The sequence below is a fragment of the Polistes dominula genome, unplaced genomic scaffold (genome assembly GCF_049000335.1).
Source record: "Polistes dominula isolate Pdom_NZ unplaced genomic scaffold, Pdom_raw_medaka contig_25, whole genome shotgun sequence".
NCBI lineage: Eukaryota > Metazoa > Arthropoda > Insecta > Hymenoptera > Vespidae > Polistes > Polistes dominula.
In genome coordinates, this window is record NW_028301094.1 from 643,329 (window position 1) to 666,478 (window position 23,150).

The 23,150-nt window shown below is 27.1% G+C and overlaps 7 protein-coding genes across 8 annotated transcripts; 5 read left to right on the top strand and 2 right to left on the bottom strand.

Moving 5' to 3' along the window:
• The first annotated feature begins 224 nt into the window (after positions 1 to 224).
• Positions 225 to 6,045, top strand: LOC107072508 (terminal nucleotidyltransferase 4B). 2 transcript variants are annotated; one of them, XM_089176490.1, is made up of 9 exons: positions 225 to 730; positions 815 to 1,224; positions 2,042 to 2,212; positions 2,414 to 2,771; positions 2,889 to 3,035; positions 3,243 to 3,436; positions 3,606 to 3,759; positions 3,915 to 4,053; positions 4,142 to 6,045. In XM_089176490.1, the coding sequence occupies exons 1-9, from the start codon at positions 653 to 655 to the stop codon at positions 4,339 to 4,341; spliced, it is 1,851 nt and encodes a 616-aa protein (XP_089032616.1). In that variant the 5' UTR covers positions 225 to 652; the 3' UTR covers positions 4,342 to 6,045. The 2 variants fall into 2 exon arrangements, with proteins under 2 accessions (XP_089032616.1, XP_015187987.1); XM_015332501.2 differs by having other exon boundaries at positions 725 to 1,224.
• A 700-nt stretch (positions 6,046 to 6,745) lies between these two features.
• LOC107072506 (cytochrome c oxidase subunit 4 isoform 1, mitochondrial) lies at positions 6,746 to 8,289 on the bottom strand. Its single transcript, XM_015332498.2, has 4 exons — positions 8,130 to 8,289; positions 7,356 to 7,568; positions 7,076 to 7,268; positions 6,746 to 6,968 (listed from the first exon to the last, which is right to left on the bottom strand). The coding sequence occupies exons 2-4, from the start codon at positions 7,560 to 7,562 to the stop codon at positions 6,850 to 6,852; spliced, it is 519 nt and encodes a 172-aa protein (XP_015187984.2). The 5' UTR covers positions 7,563 to 7,568; positions 8,130 to 8,289; the 3' UTR covers positions 6,746 to 6,849.
• Positions 8,290 to 8,732: 443 nt separating this feature from the next.
• On the top strand, positions 8,733 to 11,585 carry ncm (pre-mRNA-splicing factor nucampholin). Its single transcript, XM_015332511.2, has one exon. It carries the CDS (start codon positions 8,835 to 8,837, stop codon positions 10,710 to 10,712), a length of 1,878 nt encoding a protein of 625 aa, XP_015187997.2. The 5' UTR covers positions 8,733 to 8,834; the 3' UTR covers positions 10,713 to 11,585.
• On the top strand, positions 11,085 to 13,177 carry Coq3 (ubiquinone biosynthesis protein COQ3, mitochondrial). Its single transcript, XM_015332515.2, has 5 exons — positions 11,085 to 11,149; positions 11,857 to 11,930; positions 12,078 to 12,567; positions 12,633 to 12,813; positions 12,924 to 13,177. The coding sequence occupies exons 2-5, from the start codon at positions 11,869 to 11,871 to the stop codon at positions 13,034 to 13,036; spliced, it is 846 nt and encodes a 281-aa protein (XP_015188001.2). The 5' UTR covers positions 11,085 to 11,149; positions 11,857 to 11,868; the 3' UTR covers positions 13,037 to 13,177.
• On the bottom strand, positions 13,111 to 14,876 carry LOC107072515 (trans-1,2-dihydrobenzene-1,2-diol dehydrogenase). The gene is made up of 6 exons (XM_015332513.2): positions 14,719 to 14,876; positions 14,537 to 14,633; positions 14,222 to 14,420; positions 13,846 to 14,137; positions 13,369 to 13,766; positions 13,111 to 13,283 (listed from the first exon to the last, which is right to left on the bottom strand). The coding sequence occupies exons 3-6, from the start codon at positions 14,418 to 14,420 to the stop codon at positions 13,156 to 13,158; spliced, it is 1,017 nt and encodes a 338-aa protein (XP_015187999.2). The 5' UTR covers positions 14,537 to 14,633; positions 14,719 to 14,876; the 3' UTR covers positions 13,111 to 13,155.
• Positions 14,877 to 15,344: 468 nt separating this feature from the next.
• On the top strand, positions 15,345 to 18,990 carry LOC107072518 (dnaJ homolog subfamily B member 12). The gene is made up of 8 exons (XM_015332518.2): positions 15,345 to 15,723; positions 16,043 to 16,193; positions 16,352 to 16,497; positions 16,587 to 16,727; positions 16,815 to 16,948; positions 17,066 to 17,181; positions 17,354 to 17,517; positions 17,625 to 18,990. The coding sequence occupies exons 1-8, from the start codon at positions 15,591 to 15,593 to the stop codon at positions 17,735 to 17,737; spliced, it is 1,098 nt and encodes a 365-aa protein (XP_015188004.1). The 5' UTR covers positions 15,345 to 15,590; the 3' UTR covers positions 17,738 to 18,990.
• Positions 18,991 to 19,325: 335 nt separating this feature from the next.
• LOC107072504 (uncharacterized) lies at positions 19,326 to 23,112 on the top strand. The gene is given in 5 exon segments (XM_089176512.1): positions 19,326 to 21,621; positions 21,624 to 21,825; positions 22,167 to 22,548; positions 22,637 to 22,856; positions 22,924 to 23,112. Coding segments are annotated over 5 exon segments (1,149 nt in total). The 5' UTR covers positions 19,326 to 21,465.
• Positions 23,113 to 23,150: the final 38 nt, after the last annotated feature.

A 23,150-nucleotide genomic window follows, 5' to 3' on the forward strand; every position in this document is an offset into this window, starting at 1 on the left:
AAAATGGCGATAACGCTCTATTGTATACATCGTTCGAGAATTTGAAAATTCGAGATTCCTCTAAACATTAAAGTACTAGAAAATATAGGACTGACAGTAAATTCACAGACAAAAGGGGAACTTTTATTTAACAGCTGATTTTCAATTCTAGATAAACTTGGATAGTCATTTGTTTATTTTTTTTTTCAGAAATTGTCGTGCTTAAATTAAATACCTTGAAGATTGAGACGCGACAATGACTTATTGATAACCCTGACCTATCATCAATTAAAAAATTAGATCGATATTTACAATAAAAGAATTAATTATCCATATTGAATGAAGGTCATTATAAAATAGAATAAAAAGTAAGTTAATATGTATGAAATTGATTTTATTTTTTAATTAAATGACAATATTATAGGACAAAAAGTGAATTTAACATAGAACGAATGAATGAACTGTCATTTTCGAATGATCATTTTACCTATAATAACATTTGAATTGATATCTTTGAATAAATGAAAAAGATGACCAATGAAATAGTATTGTAAATGAAAAAGTAAATAGGACCAAATGCATGGTGTTAATAGATTAATATTGTAAGGAAAAACAATAAGAAAAGAAGTATCAAATGATAAGAGATTTTTTGAATTGAGCGCCATCTGATATTATGGCACTCGGACTACTCCCATTCTCAAAGGAGTACATCGACATGAACCTCTCCGTAGTTTGTTTGCGTTCATCGGCTGTATGTATGAATTTGGTAGTGTTCGCAGGTTACAATAAAGCAGATAATTTTTCAATTAAAGTTGACTTAAGATTGGAATCGTAGTGTAGTGTGCGAAAACGAATTATCGCCGGATACGGAATCCATAACTGTTTAATGGATCCGACTATCGGTTGGTATCAACCGGAGCAGTTCGGCCCTGCTAAGGACTTATGGTTACACATTTGGGAAGCTGAGAAAGGTCTCGATATCTTAACCCTGAAGAACGATTCGTCGTCAAACGTAATGGGCGTTAAGATGCAGCAGGATTTTATAGCTTTTGATTCGGTTAATAATCGTTCGGTGGCGAGTGGCCAGCAAAATACTTGCAATAGTTATTATAACCCATCACGTAGGAAAGGTGATAATCGTGCTAGTACCTACGGCATGAACTACAATTATGATGCATTGGTCGGGGAATACGGTGGATGCCCGTGGCGTGTGCCTAATAAACATTATTCTAAAGGAGTTATTGGGTAAGCATGCATTTACCTTTATCTAACCCTTACTTATTATGTTACTTTAACTATATTCTTATACTCGCATAGATGCTTTGTCCATATGGGCATTATAAGGTTAGGTATACGTTCCCCATTATCATTTACTCTTCCTCAATATTTTGACTAATTATTGCGACTCTCTCTCTTTCTCGAAAATATTGCAATACGAGTGGAGAGAGAGGTCTGACAACCGATCGATCGATTTCATACTTCAACACTTAATCCCCATGTTTTACTGTTTACTTATTATTACTATTAAACGGAATTGGTGAGCAGCAAGATTTTAACACATGCTTCTTTTTTACTCTTCTCGAATATTGTTACATAATAGAATATTTATGGAATCTGGAATTAATGATTGGTTGAAATACTTATTCGCACAAACTAACTTTTGTCTATTATTTAATATTCTTCTTTTTTTTTATTTATTAATTATTCAGATAAATTGTAATTTTTATACGATCATTTATTTAACCAAAAAAAGAAATATATATATATTACTAAATTATTTTATGCGAAAAAATTCACTGCTGTACAATTGGACATTGTTAAATGATACAAATTGACATTTTAATAATTACTATTATTATTATTATTATAAGAAATAATAATAATAAATTTAAAAAAAAAAAGAAAAATATATACAAAAACATACGAATAAAAATAAAAATATAAAAAAAATAATGTATTGAACTTTTGATTAATAACGATGGGAAAATACAAAGAATAATATATTTGCAATAAATGAAATTTGAGCCCCGGTAAAATATGTAAATGATATTTTGTTATTTAGGTTACATGAAGAAATAGAAGATTTCTTCTCGTACATGTGTCCATCCAATGAAGAACATAGTTTAAGAGTGCGAGTGGTTAAACGTATAGAGCAAGTAATATACGATCTTTGGCCGGATTCAAAAGTTGAAGTGTTTGGAAGTTTTCGAACAGGTCTATATTTACCCACTAGGTATGTACTATAATTACATTTTTTATCATTGATGATCTATTTCGATCTAGGAATTATGAGAAAAAGAAAAAGAAAAGAAAAGAATAACATAATATTCTTATATTTATCTTGCATCTCTGTCATTGAAATTAAAATATTAATAAGACTGTCTTTTTGACAATATAATAAACAAAAAGCTTTAAAACAAAACAATGTTTACAGTGACATAGATTTAGTTGTAATTGGAATGTGGACAAATCTTCCACTGCGTACGTTGGAACGTGCTTTATTAGATCAAAACATTGCTGAGCCATCTTCAATAAAAGTTTTGGATAAGGCAAGCGTTCCAATAGTTAAACTAACTGATAAAGAAACAGAAATAAAAGTAGACATTAGTTTTAACATGAATAACGGTGTTAAATCGGCTGAGTTGATAAACTCATTTAAAAGACGATTTCCTGTACTAGAAAAGCTTGTTATGGTACTAAAACAGTTTTTGTTACAAAGAGATCTTAATGAAGTATTTACTGGTGGTATTTCTTCATACAGTTTGATACTTATGACCATCAGTTTTTTGCAAGTAAGTTTATATAGTCTAAGTATAAAATAATATTATATCTACGTTATTGAATTAATTGATCACATGAGTAATCAATTAAAGTAAAGGGAATATATAATAAAGGAATACTATTTTTAGTTACATCCTAGGCAAAATGCTTATTGCTCAAGTTCTAATCTAGGAGTATTGTTGATTGAATTTTTGGAACTGTATGGTAGGAAATTCAATTATGTTAAAACAGGCATTCGAGTTAAGGATGGTGGTACTTACATATCTAAAGAAGAGGTAACAAATATTTATACTGCAAAATAAATACTAGGTTTCAATCAAAAGTAATATATTATAACATCATAAATGAGATCATATAGTATTCAGTAATTATTTTGTACTTATTGATTATTCTCACATATATTACTATAATGTAACCTACAATATTGTTTTATCTTTTTTTTTTTTTTGTGAAAATAATTGTGAATAATAAATAAATTATAGGTTCAACGAGACATGATAGATGGACATCGACCTTCTTTATTATGCATCGAAGATCCACTTACACCTGGTAATGACATAGGCCGTAGTAGTTATGGTGCACTGTATGTAAAAGATGCATTCGATTGGGCATATTATGTTCTTTCTCAGGCAGTCAGTCCTTTAAATATTCTAGTTAATGATGCAAATAAAGTAAGGTAAGGTTGAATTAGATTATAATTTTAAAGGTTACGCAAATAGCTTTCTATTATATTTTACTTTGTATGTCAAAAAAAAAAAAAAAATCGACAATTTGTATATTATCATTTGAAATGAAAAGAAAAATATAATCAAATAAAATAAACATTATATCTTTATTGTATACAGTATATTGGGAAGAATAATTCGTGTGACAGATGAAGTAATAGAATATCGTAGATGGATCAAGGAAACATTCCCGGTTCCGTTAAGTGAGGTCGACTCGTTGTCCAGTTCAACTGGTTCCGATGCATCCACTCTTTCAGCACCGGCAAGTGATACGGTAAATTTGTTGATTGTTTGTTTATTGTTCAAAGTATTATTATTTTCCTTGATAAGATATAAAACATAATAATAATAATAATAATAATAATAATAATAAGTGTGTGATTAGTATAGACAATATAAGAATATATGTATATCCTTTTTCTTTTAAAGGATTCCGAATGTAGTCGTGGAAATTCACCTAATACAGGTGGAAAAGGAGAGGAGAATACTAAAGAGAGACATGTATATAATAATCAACAAGCTCATCATCATTCTAACTGGAAGAAACCTTTTAAAGGGACTTCTCATTGTACGTAACACGTTGTTATAAGTAATAAAAAGAAAAAAAGGAAAGCATATTAAATCGTTATTATGTAAAAATATGATTTTTGAAACAGTAAATCATCAGCACAGTTCAAGGGGAAATTATCGTGGTATAAATAATAATATTGGTGGACAGAATAAAATAAAACATAATCTTCACAGTAATGGTAGTCATAATAATAGCACTAGTCACAGTCCAAATTCAAGACCACACACATTGAAGAGGAAGAAACAATGCGTGGCACAGCGTGGCCCGGGAGATTGTGTACGGTGATGAATTGTGCAAAGTAATTTTGAACAATGTTAAAAAGAAAAGAAAAACAAGAAAATATCACTTAAGACACGAGGTTTAATATTTATAATCGTGTGATATATTATGAAAGCGACAGCAAATCATATTTGTCACATATATAAACTAAATCATTCTGTCGCGTCATCATTCTCGTAAGTTTGTCTCCATTAAGTCTGCAGAAGGGGTTAAATATTTACAATTAAGCATTTGCAATTCGAATACGATATTATTCTTGACAGTACAAAAGATACCCCTGAAGTAGCTATATTTTTCATTTTTCCAAGAATTAATATTTCACTCCTGTACGACAGAGCTTGTATACCAAAGACGCGCGTACAGAATTGTAATATAATTCTAATTAGGCTAGGTTCAATTTTCTTTGCATTAATTGCACATATTGCACATAAAAGTATAAAAAGGAAAAAAGAAAAAAGGAAAAAAAGGAAAAAGAAAAAAAAATAATAACATAACAATATTTTGTTAAATATTGTTTCTTCTCTAGCATTACACATACACAACACACACTTATTGCCACCTTTGAATAGCAATTGTGTTCATACCCGGTTTAAAAAAAAAAGAAATTAAAAAGAAATGAAAACACTCATTGTAATACATTTATATATATATATATGATACGATTGATATTCACGAGTATTAGTTGCGATAAATTTTTCTGAAAAATTTCACAAAACTGTAAAACAACTTGCTCTTGTAGTTATGATAAAGACTTAGTTTTCTATATGAAACTATATTCTTATAATAAGCGAGGGTAAGAGAAAAAATGGTGATATTGGGACTTACCTAATGTAAATATTGTAATATACATAATCAAACATAGAAAAATAAGTCTAACAGTTATCTACTAAACTTTTTTATTTTGTATGTACCTAAAAAAAAAAAAAAAAAAAAAACTAGTGTTTGTTACAGTAATAATATTACAATAATATTTAATGTACATGTGAGTCCGCATTCGTGGAGTAAAAAAAAAGAAAAAAAGAAAGAAAGAAAAAAAGAAAAAAAAAAAAAAAAAAAGAATAATAATAATAATTATAATAATAATAATAATATAATAATAATAATATAATAATAATATTAATAATATTAATGAACTTCATTTTGTAATATATTTTCCAATGTAATAATAATTATTTAGTATATTTTTTGGATTTTATTGAAATCATAAATAAGTTTCGTGAATGGGTAAATAAAAAAAAAATTTTTATCAAAGTATTTAAGAAAAGAATAATAAAAAAAAAAAATAAAAAATAAAATATAAGTATTGTGCATAACTATTATAGCAATCTGCTTTCAATTTTTGTAGTATTTTCTTGAAAAAAAAAAAGCCAAAAAAAAAGAACAACAACAAGAAAAAAAAATAACGCAATTTTTGCAGATGTATTTATTTTGTATACAGCTTGTCTGATTTCTTAACAATGTTTGATATCTTTTTATATCCCCCCAAACAACAATATTGTATTACTCTTCAATAAAAAGACGGTATATGTCAGCACCACACAAAAAGAAGGAACAAATCAATCATCAAGTTAAGCTATACTGCATTTAGCGAAAATAAAAAAAATAAACAAGAATTCTTCTTCATTCTGTAGAAATGACAATATTGCGAAAAAGCTTTGATATAATATCATTTTAAAATTCAAACGATTAATGCTTGAGAATTGTTCTGTATTTATTTTTACTATTGAGGTATAACATTCCAGTAATTAATAAGTTTTTAAATTGCCCTTAAAAAAAATCTTACAAATTGTCCATTTTTTTACAGCATTCAACAATTTAGGTGCTAATATATTAGAAATAAATTCAATTTTTTGATAATACAAATTTTCTATATCATCATAAGTTTTATCTCACAATTATTATTTATTTATTTATTTATTTATATATGTTCATTTGAAAACTTAGTAATATTGACATTTTTCTTTTTTTTTTTTTTTTTTTTTTTTAATATATATATCTATTTATATACATATTGTCTATAATTCACTATTTAATTATCATTTAATTACATCAACAAGTTAATTATGTTCTAGATAAGTAATTAAAGTAGAGATAAGTTAATTAAAATATTAATTATTTATTGAAATAATGTTTATAAACTTAAATATTTTATGTTATTCATAATCCATTTAAATTAATCTATTCAAATCTTAGAATTTATTGTCATTCATTGAAAATATTCGAATTTTACTGCGTCTAACAAGAAATAGTAGAAAATAAATTATGGAGCAATATTTCAAATGCAACGATATATATATATATATTTTTACTGCATGTATATTTATTTGTTAATTTATATATTTAGTATAATAATAATAATAATAATAATAAAAAACAATATGTATTGATGTAACATAAAAAAAGAATCCTGTGGTTTTAAAGTATTTATTTAAACATTCTCAGACAATTTGTACATGGAACGTTTGCATTAAGATACTGTACAATTGCATTTTCGTCTACTAATTTAAATATAATTTAATTATTCTTATATTTTGCAGGTAATCCTGTAATAGGATTCATTTCAACTTTTAGTATACGATCTAACTGTGCAAGTTGATGTTCTTCATCGAATGATTCTGGTAGTGGTGGGTAGACTGAAATAGAAAAAAAAATGAATATCTTATCTTTATCCATAATACTTAAAAGTAACTGTTATTAATAATAGAAATATATTAAGAATATACATAAAGTAATACTTTACCGAATTGTTTGTAGAACATGAAATACCATATGGAGAGAGCTCCAAGAGCTAAACTGTATCCTAAAATGAGTTTCCATTCTCCTGTAGGTGCGTCAATTTCTGCAAAAGTAGAACAAAAACTGGCACGATACAATGCCTTTTTTTCATCTATCGTAAGCTTTTTCCAATCTCCCTTTTCTTTTTCTCTTAAAGCCTAAAATAATATTAATATGTAGAACTTATATAAATATAAATAAAGTGTAAAAACATTGTATTTTTCAATATAGATAAATATAAATACCAGCACGTCTGGAGTATTAGGCCTAAAACGAACAGCAGGCATTGGAAAATCTGTACGATCTATGTATGAAATACTGTTGTTATGTCCAGGACCAACAACATCTCTGTTACCAATAGCAGATAAGCCATACTGTAAGTTCCTTGAAAGTTGCTTGGGACTTTTATGCAAACAAGCTAGAATAACTCGGTTATTCATTAACTTATTCATCTTTTACTGTAACAATTATTGAAAACATACATGTAATACACAAATTAATAATAGAACACTTCTTTTCTATAAACTCTTAGTATTATATCATATCATATAAAAATTAATTTATCTTCGATAAAATATTATTTATATTAAATTCTGACTTTTTTTTTTTTTTTTAGTTAAAGAAGTATTAAGTTAAATGTCAGAAGAATACAAATAGACAATTTGTAATTTGGTTACAAAATATGGAATGTGAAAAAGACAGATTGTTGAAAAAAAGTTTATAATTATTCAAATTGTTTAAATTATAATATATTTCATTTACATTGGATTTTTTATGTTTTCACAAACTTAAAACACATATGATTAATTTTGAAAATACGTAAAATCTTATTACGTGAATGTATATACAGAAAGTTATCTAACATTTAAATAACTGTTAAAAGAAAACGAAAATATCGACTACAAGGAACCTTGAAATTAATCGAAAAATCTTCTCAAATAATAATTTAAATAAACATTCAAATAGTCATTTTAGAAAAACATCTGATTCTAAACTGAAATTAAATATCGATGACTTACTGGTAACACTTCCACAATGCAACCAAAAATGGCCGTCTACAAGACGATTAGGTCATTCCCCAGGTATACTTGTAGAGATAGTGAGGAAAAGTTTGCAAGTTCCATAGATATTCCGAGGACAGCCTAGAATATGGTTGTATAGTTCAAATATAATCAATGAAGTAACATCAATATATATATATATATATATATATATACAACATATATATATATATATCACATAACGGAAAGTGATTTTTATTGGTTGTTGGATTCCAGAATCATTTATATTGGTTGTTGGATTCCAGAACCATTTCTATTAGTTGTTGGATTTCAGAATTATTTCTATTGGTTGTTGGATTTCAGAATCATTTCTATTGGTGGATTTTCAATGACAATTTAGTCCAAAATTTTAAAATAAATTTAAAATAGAAAAGAAATTAAATGTGTAATAATAATATTATAATATAGTATTTAACATATTTATTATTAATATATTATAAAATATATTAATAATACATATTTATAATTAATATATTATAAAAAGAAATATCAAATGTTTAGAAAATTTAATTCGATAAATGTAATGCAGATGGCGCAGTTAAAAATGTTGTGACACGTTACACTTGTATTAAGTTTTCTTCGAGCGCTTATAAGTTCATGTTGAACTTGGTTTTCTTCTGTGTGCACAGTGAACAAATTTAGTTATATTATTTAAAAAAAAACATGGAAAAATATTCAGATAAACGTTCGGATAAATATTCGGATAAATATTCTGACAGATATTCCGATAGACATTCGGATAGACGTTCAGAAAGATATTCGGATAGACGTTCAGAAAGATATTCGGAGAGACGCTCAGATAGGCGTTCGGAAAGACGTTCAGAAAGACGTTCAGATAAACATTCAGATAAACATTCGGATAAACATTCGGATAAACATTCGGATAAACATTCGGATAAATATTCGGATAAATATTCGGAAAGAAAAACTACAACAGAAACAATGCCGGAGAATCGGAAAAGGACTCATGATGTATTAACAGCAAAAACAGGAGGTGCCTATATACCACCAGCAAAATTGCGTATGATGCAAGCAAATATCACGGACAAGTCTGGGGCTGCATATCAGCGGATTGCATGGGAAGCATTAAAGAAATCAATTCATGGTAGTATTAATAAAGTAAACGTGAGCAATATTGGTCTTATAACAAGGGAACTTTTAAGAGAAAATATTGTTAGGGGAAGAGGTTTGTTAGCTCGTTCTATTATACAAGCTCAAGCTGCTTCTCCAACTTTCACTCCTGTTTATGCAGCACTTACAGCTATTATTAATTCAAAATTTCCTAATATTGGTGAATTAATATTGAAGCGACTAATTATACAATTTAAACGTGGTTTTCGTAGAAATGACAAACCTCTCTGTATATCATCTGGAACATTTGTAGCACATCTTTTGAATCAACGTGTGGCACACGAAATTTTACCTTTAGAGATTTTAACGTTACTCGTTGAAACACCTACAGATGATTCTGTAGAAGTTGCCATAGCATTCTTGAAAGAATGTGGTATGAAATTAACAGAAGTATCTCGTAAAGGTATTGAAGCTATTTTTGAAATGTTGAGAAATATATTGCACGAGGGTCAGTTGGATAAGCGTGTTCAATATATGATTGAAGTCATGTTTCAAATTCGAAAGGATGGCTTCAAAGATCATCCAGCAATTCCTCCAGAATTAGATCTTGTAGAGGAAGAAAATCAATTCACGCATCTCATACAATTAGACGAGGCAATAGATTCGCAAGACATTTTAAATGTTTTCAAGTTTGACAGTGATTATGTGGCTAATGAAGAAAAATATAAACAATTGAGCAATGAAATTCTTGGTTCAGATGACAGCGATTCTGAAGGCAGTGACAATGAGGAAGGAACTTCAGATGAAGAAGATAGCAATGCTGAGAATACTGAAGAGAAAGAAGGTGTTATTGTAGACAATACGGAAACTAATTTAACAGCTCTTAGAAGAACTATTTATTTAACTATACATTCATCACTAGATTTTGAAGAATGTGCGCATAAATTAATGAAAATGCAACTTAAGCCAGGACAAGAAATAGAACTTTGTCATATGTTTCTAGATTGTTGCGCGGAAATGCGTACGTACGAAAAATTTTTTGGATTGTTAGCAGGACGATTTTGTGCCATTAACAAAATTTATGTTACACCTTTCGAACAAATATTTCAAGATTCTTATCATACAATACATCGATTAGATACTAATAAGTTAAGAAACGTATCGAAATTCTTTGCTCATTTGTTATTTACCGATTCTATATCATGGGAAGTATTGTCTTGTATAAAATTAAACGAAGAAGATACTACCAGTTCTAATAGAATATTTATTAAAATATTATTTCAAGAACTTTCCGAATACATGGGTCTTTCGAAACTTAATCAAAGAGTTAAAGATGTAACATTACAGGAAGCATTCAGTGGATTATTTCCCCGAGATAATCCAAAAAATACACGTTTTGCTATCAACTTTTTTACATCTATTGGTTTAGGTGGTCTTACAGATGATTTGAGAGAACATCTCAAATCTTAATTATAAATTCGTTATTAAATGTAAATATAACGATTTCATGTTATATGAATCGTCGTAATCTGTAATGTAAAGATATAAGAATTGTAATTTATGTAAATCGGTAAATATCAATAAGAGCTTAGTTTTTCTTTGTACAATTAAATAAAAAAAAACAATGTTTAATTATTCGATAAATTTACTGATAAGTTATAAGATTTTTATAGTTAAAACTCGAGATCAGATCACTAATACATCATATTGTGTTAGTTGATTTTATTTTTGAAATTTACAAATAAATCAATTTGTATAAAAAATACTGTAGCATCGTAACTCCATTTCAAAAAATACCGCCAATACGTTCATGCGCACCATCTATTGATCGTTTCTGAAAGTCAGGAACGCTCTTACTTATCGGCTAAGTTAAATTATAAATTTACGAATGTTTAAATTTAGAACAAGTAAACAAAGATAAAAAAAATATATTAATATTAAATGACTGCAATTATTTATATCGGAATTTTTTAGAGATTATATTTTTTACTTGTTATGTAATATTATATGGATTTGACATTTATGACGCATAATATAACCAACAAAAAAAAACGATTTCTATTAGATGTTATTTACATCATAAAAAATAAATAATTACCGAATAGTCGAGTATCAAAGTGATTAAACATAATTAAAGCATAAATTGTGCTCACTCTAGTATCAACGATAAACAATTCAGAATAACATTGCCAGTAGAATTTTGTCAATTCTCTTAAGCTTGGTTAAACCTTTTATCGGTTATTATCATTTGTTTTTCAATTTTCGGTTGTTGTTATTTTTGATAAATATACATTCAATCATATCCTCCACGTGTCGTAAGATGCAGTGATTTAATTACTTTAGTTAAGTAGTGAACTGATAAGGATTTTAATATAAGTACTAAGATGTAAATTCATGTACTAGAGTTTAACTATTTAGTCAATTGTTTTTATGTGAAACATTACGAATATATATATTTTCTTTTTATCGTATTAATCATTATGTAGTATATATATATATTTTTTTTTAAACTATTATACAGTGAACAAAAATCTTATAAATTCTATCTATTTTCAATCGTTTATTAATATATACATTCTTGATTGATATATTTTGTAATTTATTGATAAAATAGAAACAAGGAAAAATGATGTCACAGAAAATTTTCATGCGACGTAGTATCTATGGAAAATTGATCTCATTCAATAAGTATGTATAACAAATGGTTTTTCTAAATTAAAATAGTTTAACAAAATAATAGTAGATAATAAATGATACGTACATTCGTTTGAACATAATGTAATTAATACAAAATATTCTTCTAATAATATTAAATATGTTTTTTTGTTTGTTTAGCGTTTCAGAAACATCTAAATGTGTAATAAACAACGTAAGATTTGAATCTACTGTAGATCCTAAAGAAATTGAATTTTTTAGTAAAATGAATAATGAATGGTGGGATCCGAATGGTCATTTACGTCTTCTTCATTTACTTAATCCCAATAGAGTAAAATTTGTACGAGATGGCTTAGCTAATACAGGAATGATTAAAGGTGATACAAGTTTACCATTGAAAGGTACTAAAATCGTGGACGTTGGATGTGGTGGTGGAATATTGTCTGAACCATTAGCAAGAATTGGAGCTGAAGTTACTGGAATAGATACTTCAGCGCAATTGATAGATATTGCTAAGAAACATGCCTTATTAGATTCTGACTTATTAGGAAGATTAAATTATGTTCAAACTGATATAGAAACTTTTGAGAAAGAAAATAAAGAGAAGTATGAAGCAGTTGTAGCTTCGGAAGTCATAGAACACGTTAATGATCCACAATTGTTTCTTAAAGTAAGTATTTATGACATGTAAACGAATAAATCAAGTAGATCGTTTAACCCATCAATTATAATTAGTGTTGCTCAGCAATTGTAAAGCCTGGAGGATCACTGTTCATTACTACACCAAACAGAACTTTGTTATCTTGGATGAGTGTAATTTGTGCAGCTGAATATTTATTGAAAATTGTCCCGGTCGGAACACACGAATGGAATAAATTTATTCCGCCAGAAGAAGTTCAACGTTGGCTAGAAAATTGTAAGATATTATATATATTATACACATACACATCATATATAAGATTATTATATAATTATAAAATTCATAGTTGTATTATGTTCTGACTAAATATTTTCTTCTATTATTAGATGGTTTAAAAACTAAACTGATTCATGGATTAATGTATAATCCATTGAAACGCGAATGGATTTGGTCATCGAATACTACGATATTTTATGCTCTTCATGCGTATAAAAAATAAATGAGTATAAACTTTTTATATTCAAAGATTTATCTTCTTAATATTATTTAAATGTATAATATAATTTGTATATGTACATGTATATGTATTTATTTATACATCAATTTATATACATTTAATTAAAGATCATATTCTACAAAAGTTGAATCTTCAGGATATGTAACGCCAATTTGTTTTCTAAGTTCATCTTCTAATTGTGCAAGTAATATAGATGTTTCATGTGTCATGAGTGGATGTTCTATTTTACCTATACAGAATATACATATATATAGTTGTTAAATAAAAAAAAGTAATGTTATATTAGAACTCAAATGATTAAAAGAGTAGAATACCTTGTTGAAGACACATACGAACTGCATTCGCTTCATAATACAATCCTTCGCTATTTTTAAAATTCATTTTGTAGTTAGTTTTCGGCAAAGGAATTTGGGAATTCAGACCTGGTAAATGTAGTTCAGTTGGACACCAAAAATTTGGTACACGTATTGTTCCCTTTTCTCCATAGATATAAGCTTCGTTAGACAAATTGACTAAACTGTGCGTTAAAATAGTAGCTGTTGTATTATCATTGTACAAAAGTGTTGTAGAAGTTGATACGTCAACTCCATCTTCGTTTACAAATCCAGTAGCTTTAATCGTATCCGGCATTTTATTATTAAAAATCATGCAGAGAAATTGCAAACAATATACGCCTAAATCCAATATGGTACCACCGCCGAGGCTCTTCTTACTAAAATTATCATAAATAACTTGTATTTAGTTATATTATATAATAAAAATAAATATATATAGTTGATCTAGTTACGTACTTAACTCTTTCAACATTTTTTAAATCAAATCCAAATGGAATAATAACTTGATGAATTTTTCCTATATTGCCGGATTGAATTTCTTGTTGAATGGTTTTATATAATGGAAAGAAACGACTCCAAACTGCTTCCATTAAGAAAAGATTTTTACTTTTAGCCAATTTTATCAATGATTTCGTTTGCTTCGCATTCATTGTCAATGATTTCTCACAAAGTACATGTTTACCATGTTCTAACATAATCTTTGCTATTTCATAATGTGTTGTGTTCAACGTACCAATATATACAACCTCTGACAAATATAACAATTGGTAAAGTTAGTTTTGTTTATTATTTTATACACATGTTTTAAATATAACAATGTATTATTACATACCAATATCTTTATCTTCTGCTAATGATAGATAATTATCGTAAGATCTTTTAATATTGAAATCTTTAGTGAAATTTTGTGCTCTTGATAAATCTTTTGCTGCAACAGCAATTACATGGTGTTCTACTTCTTTAGACATTATACTCGCTACAAAGTCGTGTGAAATTTTTCCAGCACCAGCTATACCCCAACGAGTGGCCATCTAATTAGAAATATAAACTTTTAGATAATGTATTCATTTCTAATGTTAATTTTACTAATAATACGAGAATATTACAATTATACACAAGTAGTTATAATAATAAGTTTATTACTTACTTTGTAAACGTTAATTTAAATCGTTTTAATCTGTCTCTTGGATAATTATTGTATTAAATAACAATCTTGATATATTCTTAAGATAAGGAAGTGGATACTATAAAAAATTGATAATGACAAGGATAGCAACGTTTATGTAAACAAAATAATACTATATTTTTGTGTCTTCTTATCTTGTTTACCTTGTAAATTATATTAATATTCTCATTAAAATATTCAAATATAGTTTGTATATTTTTGTATAAAAGAAAAACAGAGAATTTCGATGAAAATGCGGCTTTATAAATGTTATATAATATTTAAATAACATCGATAATAAAAAATATCAAAGATCATGTTGAATAGGAAAAATTTGAAAGCGCGCCATTTTATACTACGAATACAAATCAGTGTTTGAATAATTCGACGAAATGAAAATTATTAGACAATGATTATTTTAAAAATCACTATTAATAAAATAATAATTGTAATAATTAATTTCAATAGAAAAAAAAGGGTAGAAAAATAAAAAAAAGTACGATCATCAACTTACTATGTACTTTTAATGGAAAACTGCCTTAATGACTCAAATGTCATATTAAAATAATGTCGTGCAGGGAATACTTTTGTTTGGTCTAATTTGTAATTTACCATTTCAAATTAATCGTTAGAATTTTATTGAATAATATCAAAAAATACGAATGTGCATCTTTAATATTTTGGATTGATAAAAAATTGAACGAACCAATGATATTTGTGTATTAGTATTTAATGACCGCAGTGTACATACACGTCACGTGATAGATTATACACGTTGTCCAGTCAGAATCGAGATTTTCGTAAAGGAAAAGTTCATTCGTCGTCGTTGTAATTCATTAAACAATACATTCGTGTTATTTTTCCAATATCATGCGCAATGTTGATCATTATCACATAATTTATTAAATTATTGAAATCGTGTAAAGTCGTGTAATAGGCTGACTTGATCGAATTTGTTGATTATTTTGCACTGTCATTTTCGATCCATTTTATTAATTCGTCACTGAGAAATTTGATTTCGGGGTTGAAGTTTAACATGGACGGTAACAAGGATGAGGCTGAAAGATGTGTCGATCTTGCGGAACGTTATATTCGTGAAAAAAAATTCGAAGATGCGGAAAAATTTATACGCAAGGCACAAAAATTATATCCAACTCAAAAAACAGATGGTAAGTGATCAAAGTTTTCGTATGAATTTTCTTTTTTTTTATTTGTTCTAAGTTCAGATGATTATTTAAATGGTCACCTTGATTATTTCTATAAACAGTATTTTAATGACATTTAAATTGAGTGCAAGATTCTCGATAAGATTAGAAATGTAAATTAATATTACATTATAGTTTAAATATAGATAATATGGATTAACTTGTAATAATTCATCATGTCTCAGTGTAATGGCCAAGTAGATATATAAATAATTACCTTTGTTATTTAATCTATAGACTTTTTAATCTAACATGACATTGTATATTATTTTTTTTTTTCTAGATCTATTAACAAAAGTAACAAATTTAATCAAACAAAATGGAAAAAGTGAATCGGAGCCTACCATTAGAAAAAGGCATACTGCTAATAAAGATGGCTCTCAATCACAGGCTACTGTCGAATATACAAAAGATCAACTTGAAGCTGTGAAAAGGCATACATATATTTATATATTTATATTTAATATATATATATATATATATATATATATCATTTTATTTTATATTTTGAAACATAAAAATCATAAACTTAAATTATTACAAATTAATATTAGATTTGTCATTGTTTAATCTAATAATCAAACGTTTATAGAATTAAAAAGTGTAAAGATTATTATGAAATTTTGGGAGTAAGTAAAGATGCAACGGACAGCGATATTAAGAAAGCTTACAAAAAGTTGGCACTTCAATTACATCCAGACAAAAACAAAGCACCAGGAGCTGCAGAATCATTCAAAGGTTAATCATTTTTAATATGAAAGATAATTAAACGTTGTAAGTGGTTGTTAATAATGGATTAAAAATGTTATGTAATTTATGTATTGTAGCTATTGGAAATGCTGTAGCTATTCTTACGGATGTTGAAAAACGAAAACAATATGATCTTTATGGTCCCGAAGAGGAAAGACTACAAAGTAGTCAAGCTCGTCAAACTCATACGCATTATAATTACACGCGAGGTTTTGAAGGTAATTGAAATATTGAAATGAATTTGTGGTATTATTATTTTGATTGAAAAATGTTGATTACATATGTTCATTAAATATTTATTTTAGCTGACATTACTGCTGAGGAATTATTTAATATGTTCTTTGGTGGAGGAATACCTCAACAAGAATTTTATATGAGACGTACTGGTGGTAGATGGATGAGACAACAAGAAACACAATCACAAAGCTCTCATTCTCAGGTATCAAAGAAAAAATAGAAAATATAAATATTTCAGTATATGTATTTCTTTCTTTTTTCTTTTTTTCTTTTTTTTTTTTTGAAGATAATTATTCATAAACAATTTGTAATATTTTAGCAAGCAAATGGATATACGACATTTGTCCAATCATTGCTTCTTTTGTTGTTAATATTGATATCTATGATGAGCAGTTTTTTTATATCAGATCCTATATATAGTTTACATCATAGTGCGTAAGTATATATTATTAATATTATTATTATTATTATTATTATTATTGCAAGAATAATTTTTCATTTTTATTAAATATATGGTTTTTGAGATTAACAAAAACGAATAATATATACATTGTACAATTTATTATTATATCAAGATATATATTAACATTTTTCATTCCTTTATTAGCAAATATCCTATAGCAAAAAAAACTCAAAAACTTAACATACCGTATTTCGTTAAAGAAAATTTTCATACCGAATATCAGGGCAATGTGCTTCGATTAGAAATATCTGTTGAGGAAGAATATTTGTTGACTTTAAGACAAGATTGTTACAGAGAAAAAAATTACAGTACGTATTACAATCCCGTAATTGATTATTTTTCATTATTTCTTAATTAATTGATAAATTAATATTTAATATCTCAATGATTCTATTATTATTATTATTATTCGTAGGAGATGCGATGGTATGGAAAGCTCGTAGTTTTCACGATACAGATATGTATGAGAAAGCTAAACATATAGAGACACCTTCTTGTATAAAATTACAAGCCTTTAAAGCTCAATAGCAGCGTATACATATAACTCATTAGAAATTGTGTTGTTGTAGATAAATGTATAATAATATATTCACAAAGTACATATTTCTTTTGAGTGTGATGGCAGCATGTTTTGAGTTATATGTTTATATATATATATATATACATATATATATCTATTATTCATAAATCGCGCGCCTTGCATAGCCTGTCATTTAATTATTACATACATAGAGACCATGCATGATATTTGATCTTGTATCTATGTCAAATTGTTAATTTGTCAGTTTGTTTTTTTTTTTTTTTTTTTTTTTTTTATATTTCTTCTTCCTTCCTAGAGAACATTAAATTGTTATGGCAACTTTGTGCTATTAAAAAAACAAAAATAATAATAATATTTTAATTTAAGTTATAAGAAGTTAAAAATTTTGTTGTCGGAAATTAATCAGAAATAATTTTTAATCAAGAATAATTTCGTCAGAATATAATACACCTTCGTTAAATTCGAGAATATAATGTGTTTGTTCTTAGCAATTTTCTAAATGATTTTTCTCATTCAACTTTTTGATAAGAATCATTTTCTTATTTTTAAATTTGTTTTTTAAAGTTCCCCGATCTCTCTTACACACAGCAAATGTAAAAGATTTTTTTCTTGTTTTTTTTTTTTTATTGTATACATATAAATACATAAACTTATATATTTCGACAAAAGATTCTTCTCTTGGCTGTGATGAAAGTAAAAAACGATGGATATAACAAGTTGAACAGTTATGAATAAAAATGCAAAAAAAGGTGTCTTTATAAGATTTCAAAACAGTGAGCAGTCAAGATTGAGGTTTCCACACAGTAAAGTATTATTAATTTTTGCGATTATTGGTCAAAGGCTGTATAATAAATGATAAAAAAAGAAAAGAAAAGAAAATAGACAAAAAAAAAAAGAATTTAAATATTTATAATAATAAATTAAGTTTTAAGATGTTAACACACGACATGAAAAAGATATAAAAAAAACAAAAATTAGTAATAACGCATAATTGTTTAAAAAAAAAAACCCTATATATTTACAATTGTTTTAAAATGCATCATCATATAATGCATCCTATTTTAATGTATTATTTTGTTTGTGAAGCATTAAGAACGAATAATTAAGAAAGAAAGACAAGTTATTACCAATGAATAATCAAATTTGATTTTGCCAATGTATTAGAGGGAAAATTGAGATATACAAGAGAATCTGCTTCTTCTGTAAGAATAAATTGAAAAAAAAAAAAAAAAAACGAAAAGTTAATTTCGTCATTAGATTAAACAACCAGTTAGATATATATATATATATCTTATCGCATTATAAACTTTTATATGAAAAAAAAAACAAACAAAACAGGTGATCTTGGGATAAATAGTATTATTGATGAGATTTGTACGTAATTACAAATCATAAAAAATGGATTATATTTAAAAATAAATAAATAAATAAATAATGAGAAATATATCATATACATACATACATAGAATATTAGATTAAACATTTGTAAGCTCAGAGCATAGTTCATCTTATAGTTAATTAATTATTTACTTTTAGCTATTAAAATATCTACGACGAGCACATCCTATTCTTTATTGGATTGTGCTTATAAATGAAATAAAAAAATAACGTATCCAATTATTATAAATTATTATTTTAAATCACTTTATTATTATTATTATATAAATATGTACATTTAATCTTAATCATCATGCAATGGTTTAGATCACTTCTCAATGATGATTTTTAGAAAAGTGTATTGAAATGAAACAAATACTTTTCATCTCTTCTTCTTCTTCTTCTTATTATTATTATTGTTATTATTGTTATTATTATTATTAGTGCAATACTATTTTTATTAAATATTTAAAAATTCAAATTCTTTATATAATAATCGTCATATATATATATTAAGAAGAAAGAAAGTAAGAAAGAAATAAAGAAAAAAATTATCTTATCGTATTCGATCTATTCACGTTCATTATAAATTATTTATTTACATATAAAAATTTGAAGAACAGTGAATTTATGTATTTATCACGTAAATACATCACCTACTGAATATTATTATTATTATTATTTGCAATTGCAAAATAAGGATATTCTCGGCAAGTAATTAATCGTTATTATTACATAGTCATTGATAGATGATATATCATAACTTGTAATATTTGATTGAATTATATGAAAATGATGAAAGAATAAGAAATTTGTATTTGATACATGTAACATTACGTTTGTATATATGTATGTGTGTATGTATATAATTAACTATATATATATATATATATATATATAAATGACAGAAGATTTAAACTTTCTGAAATCACCGGAATTTGTTTCTTTGCCAACATGGTCTGACAAATGTAATCATATACATATATATATACATACTATATTCATAAATCAAGGTCTTTCCGGTTAACGAGTGAAAAAAATAAAATTAAAATAAATTACAGGGGTTTGTTTATAATAAAAAAAAAAAACAACAACTCAAAATACGATTAATTATAATTATTTTCGGGTCCGTTATAATCCGTCTATTAATATATTTCAAGTATAAAAAGAAGACTATGTTATGTTGTTGTTGTTGTGTTGTAAGATTTCATTTACGATGATGTCTTGCTTTTAAAAACGTTGTCAAATTTTTTCGTTTTTTATTTCTTTTCTTTTTTCTTTTTTTTTTTTAACGAGGGGTTAATAAGAGATTTACGTCATTAAGAATTTTAATGATATTTCTTTGGTCGTTTTTCTCTGACCTCACTTTTTATTAACGCAGTAAGTTTAATCATCGATGAAGAAGCGCATTTTCTTCTTTCGCAAGAAGTTGTTTCGTTAAATGTTAAAACAATATAAAATATTTCGAAATAATTCAACATCAAAATAATATATATATATATATCTTTGTGCAATAGTGTGCACGCTTGTTTAACTAATTATTGTTTATGTATTTTACAAAATCAAATATTTTAAACAATATTTCTATTTATAGGAAATATTAAAACAAAAAAAGTATTTACGTATTTCAGATAATAGAAAAAGAAAGTCGTCTTCTTCTTCTTCTTCTCCTTCTTCTTCTTCTTCTTCTTCAGTAATTGCACTCGTACGATTCGCAGTTATAAGGAAGGTACATTGACGTATTATCGGAACAAGGGTTATCGTGGCAAACGATAAACAAATTGACCCAAGAAATTTTAAGAAAGACAAAAAAATGGATAAAAGGACGGTGGATCATCATTCTGATAATAACGGGGCAGACGACCGAATGATTAAAAATCAACGAAAGGCACGTGACTGTATAAAACGTCATTGCAAACATCAAGGAAAAGAGATCATCGTTATTTCTTTCTCCAATATACTGGGTTATCATACTAAATGGAAAATATCATAATAGTGGATTTAAACAAAATAATTATTAATTCTAAGTTATGCTTTTCATTTTCTATTATTTTAAATACTCATAAAGTAAGCTGTTGTTATATTTGATTTTTTATATCCTGAATCCACTATTGTAATGCTTTGTATTTATTAAGAAAATCCTTACATATGCAGAGTGAACTATACATCATGAATTGATTTATTTCTATTGAAAGATTGTTTCACAAAAATGTCAATATTACTTTATCTGAAGTTCACTCTGTTCTCTTTCTTTTTTTTTTTATGATTCTAATAAAACCGAGAAAAAGATAGACAAATTATTAATCTTACAACGAATTGATGATATTTTTCTAAGGAAATGGATTATCAGCATTACGTCAAATGCAATAAACAGCTGCAGACGAGTGAAAGGGCATGCGATAAAAGGATTTCTATGGAACTGACGGAAGAAGAAGAGGAATATGAAGAAGATGATGATGATGAAGAAGAAGAAGAAGAAGAAGAGGACAAAGAGAAAAAAAGAAGATGGTATTATCGAATCATCATGCAAGTCCAGAGATTAAAACAGAGACGAGACTTGGTCTGTGCTCTGTTTGTCATCTCAGTCTAACTGGGAAAACTACAGACGAGACGAATGTTGCTTTAGAACGAACATCTATTTCTTTCCAAGGACATCTCTTGTGTCGTCGTTGCATAGAACACTATTCCTTTCAATCAGGTCAACGCCACGTAAACGTCAGATATCTTTAATTTCGTTGTCTCCTCTCTTCTCTGATATACATTTATCTCTTCTTCTTCTTCTTCTTTTTCTTTGTTTTTTTTTTTTATCTCTTCCCACGCTCAACTATCCTTATTATGTTTGTATGTTAAAGTATCAAGTGCCTGCCACTACGTCGGTGGCACTGATAATCAAATATTTTTCTCTTTTATAAACATAATTGCACAACAATTCAGTGAAAACCAATATTCTAACAACGACAAGAACAATTTATGTTAAATACGATATGAATATATAGTCAAATTTTTTTGAATTAACAATAACAATATGTGTCTCTACAGAAGGACACAAAATAATGGACTCTACTAACTATCCTAACAATTACAACGTTGAACAAAATGATGGCAAATATTATCATCAGCAACAAAGTTATTTTAATTTATTACGAAAAGATGATCGAGATCAATCGATTGATTCTGAATTAAAATTCAATGTACAAACTACATGGGAATGTTCTCGTAGACCAATACGTTGTCCTCGTGTTGATTGTTCAGTTAACGTTGCTTTTTCGGCATTAACACATCATTTCCTTTTCGATCATCCTGAAGTACCTATTCTGTGTGTTGATCCTGGGTTGAAAAGTACATTGATCGTTGCTTTCTCAGCACTTTCTTATAACACCAGTCGATGTTTAGCACTTCTATTGGTATCTGGTAAATTATCGTGAGTATTATAATGATCGTCGTGAACTAATTAAACTCTTAATTCGTTAGAAATTTATGTTAAACGTGAATTTTGATTTGATTGCAAGAGACTCTGCTGCACGATTGTTCAATAGTAACCAGATCAATCCTAAATATCGGAATCGTCTACCACTTCCACTATTAGCTGCTCGTTTACCCTCCACAAATTCATTTTCCAATGAAGTTTATGCTAGTGGAGAGGGTCAATGTGAAAGAAATACAATAATCGTCTGGATCGCGGGATTAGACATTGGAAATGCTGCAGATATTCTTCGATATACTATTCAAGTACGTTGATCTCTTTTGTAAGATATCAAATTCGTGTAAGCAAACTAAAAGAAGGATTGTTAAACAGGTCGTAGATAATATCGATAACGAAAGTTTTCGATCGTTAACATTTACTGGTCCAATAAATTCATTAAGGACTGCACAACATCCCCAAGAAGTTTTCTTTAAAGGTGATTGTATCGTACTCCATGAAGGTTTGATCGGTCATATTACTTCTGGCTGTACCAATCTCAACTTAAACGTTATCATACATTGACGTAGATTATTAACGAGATAATACTCGTTAGCGATATT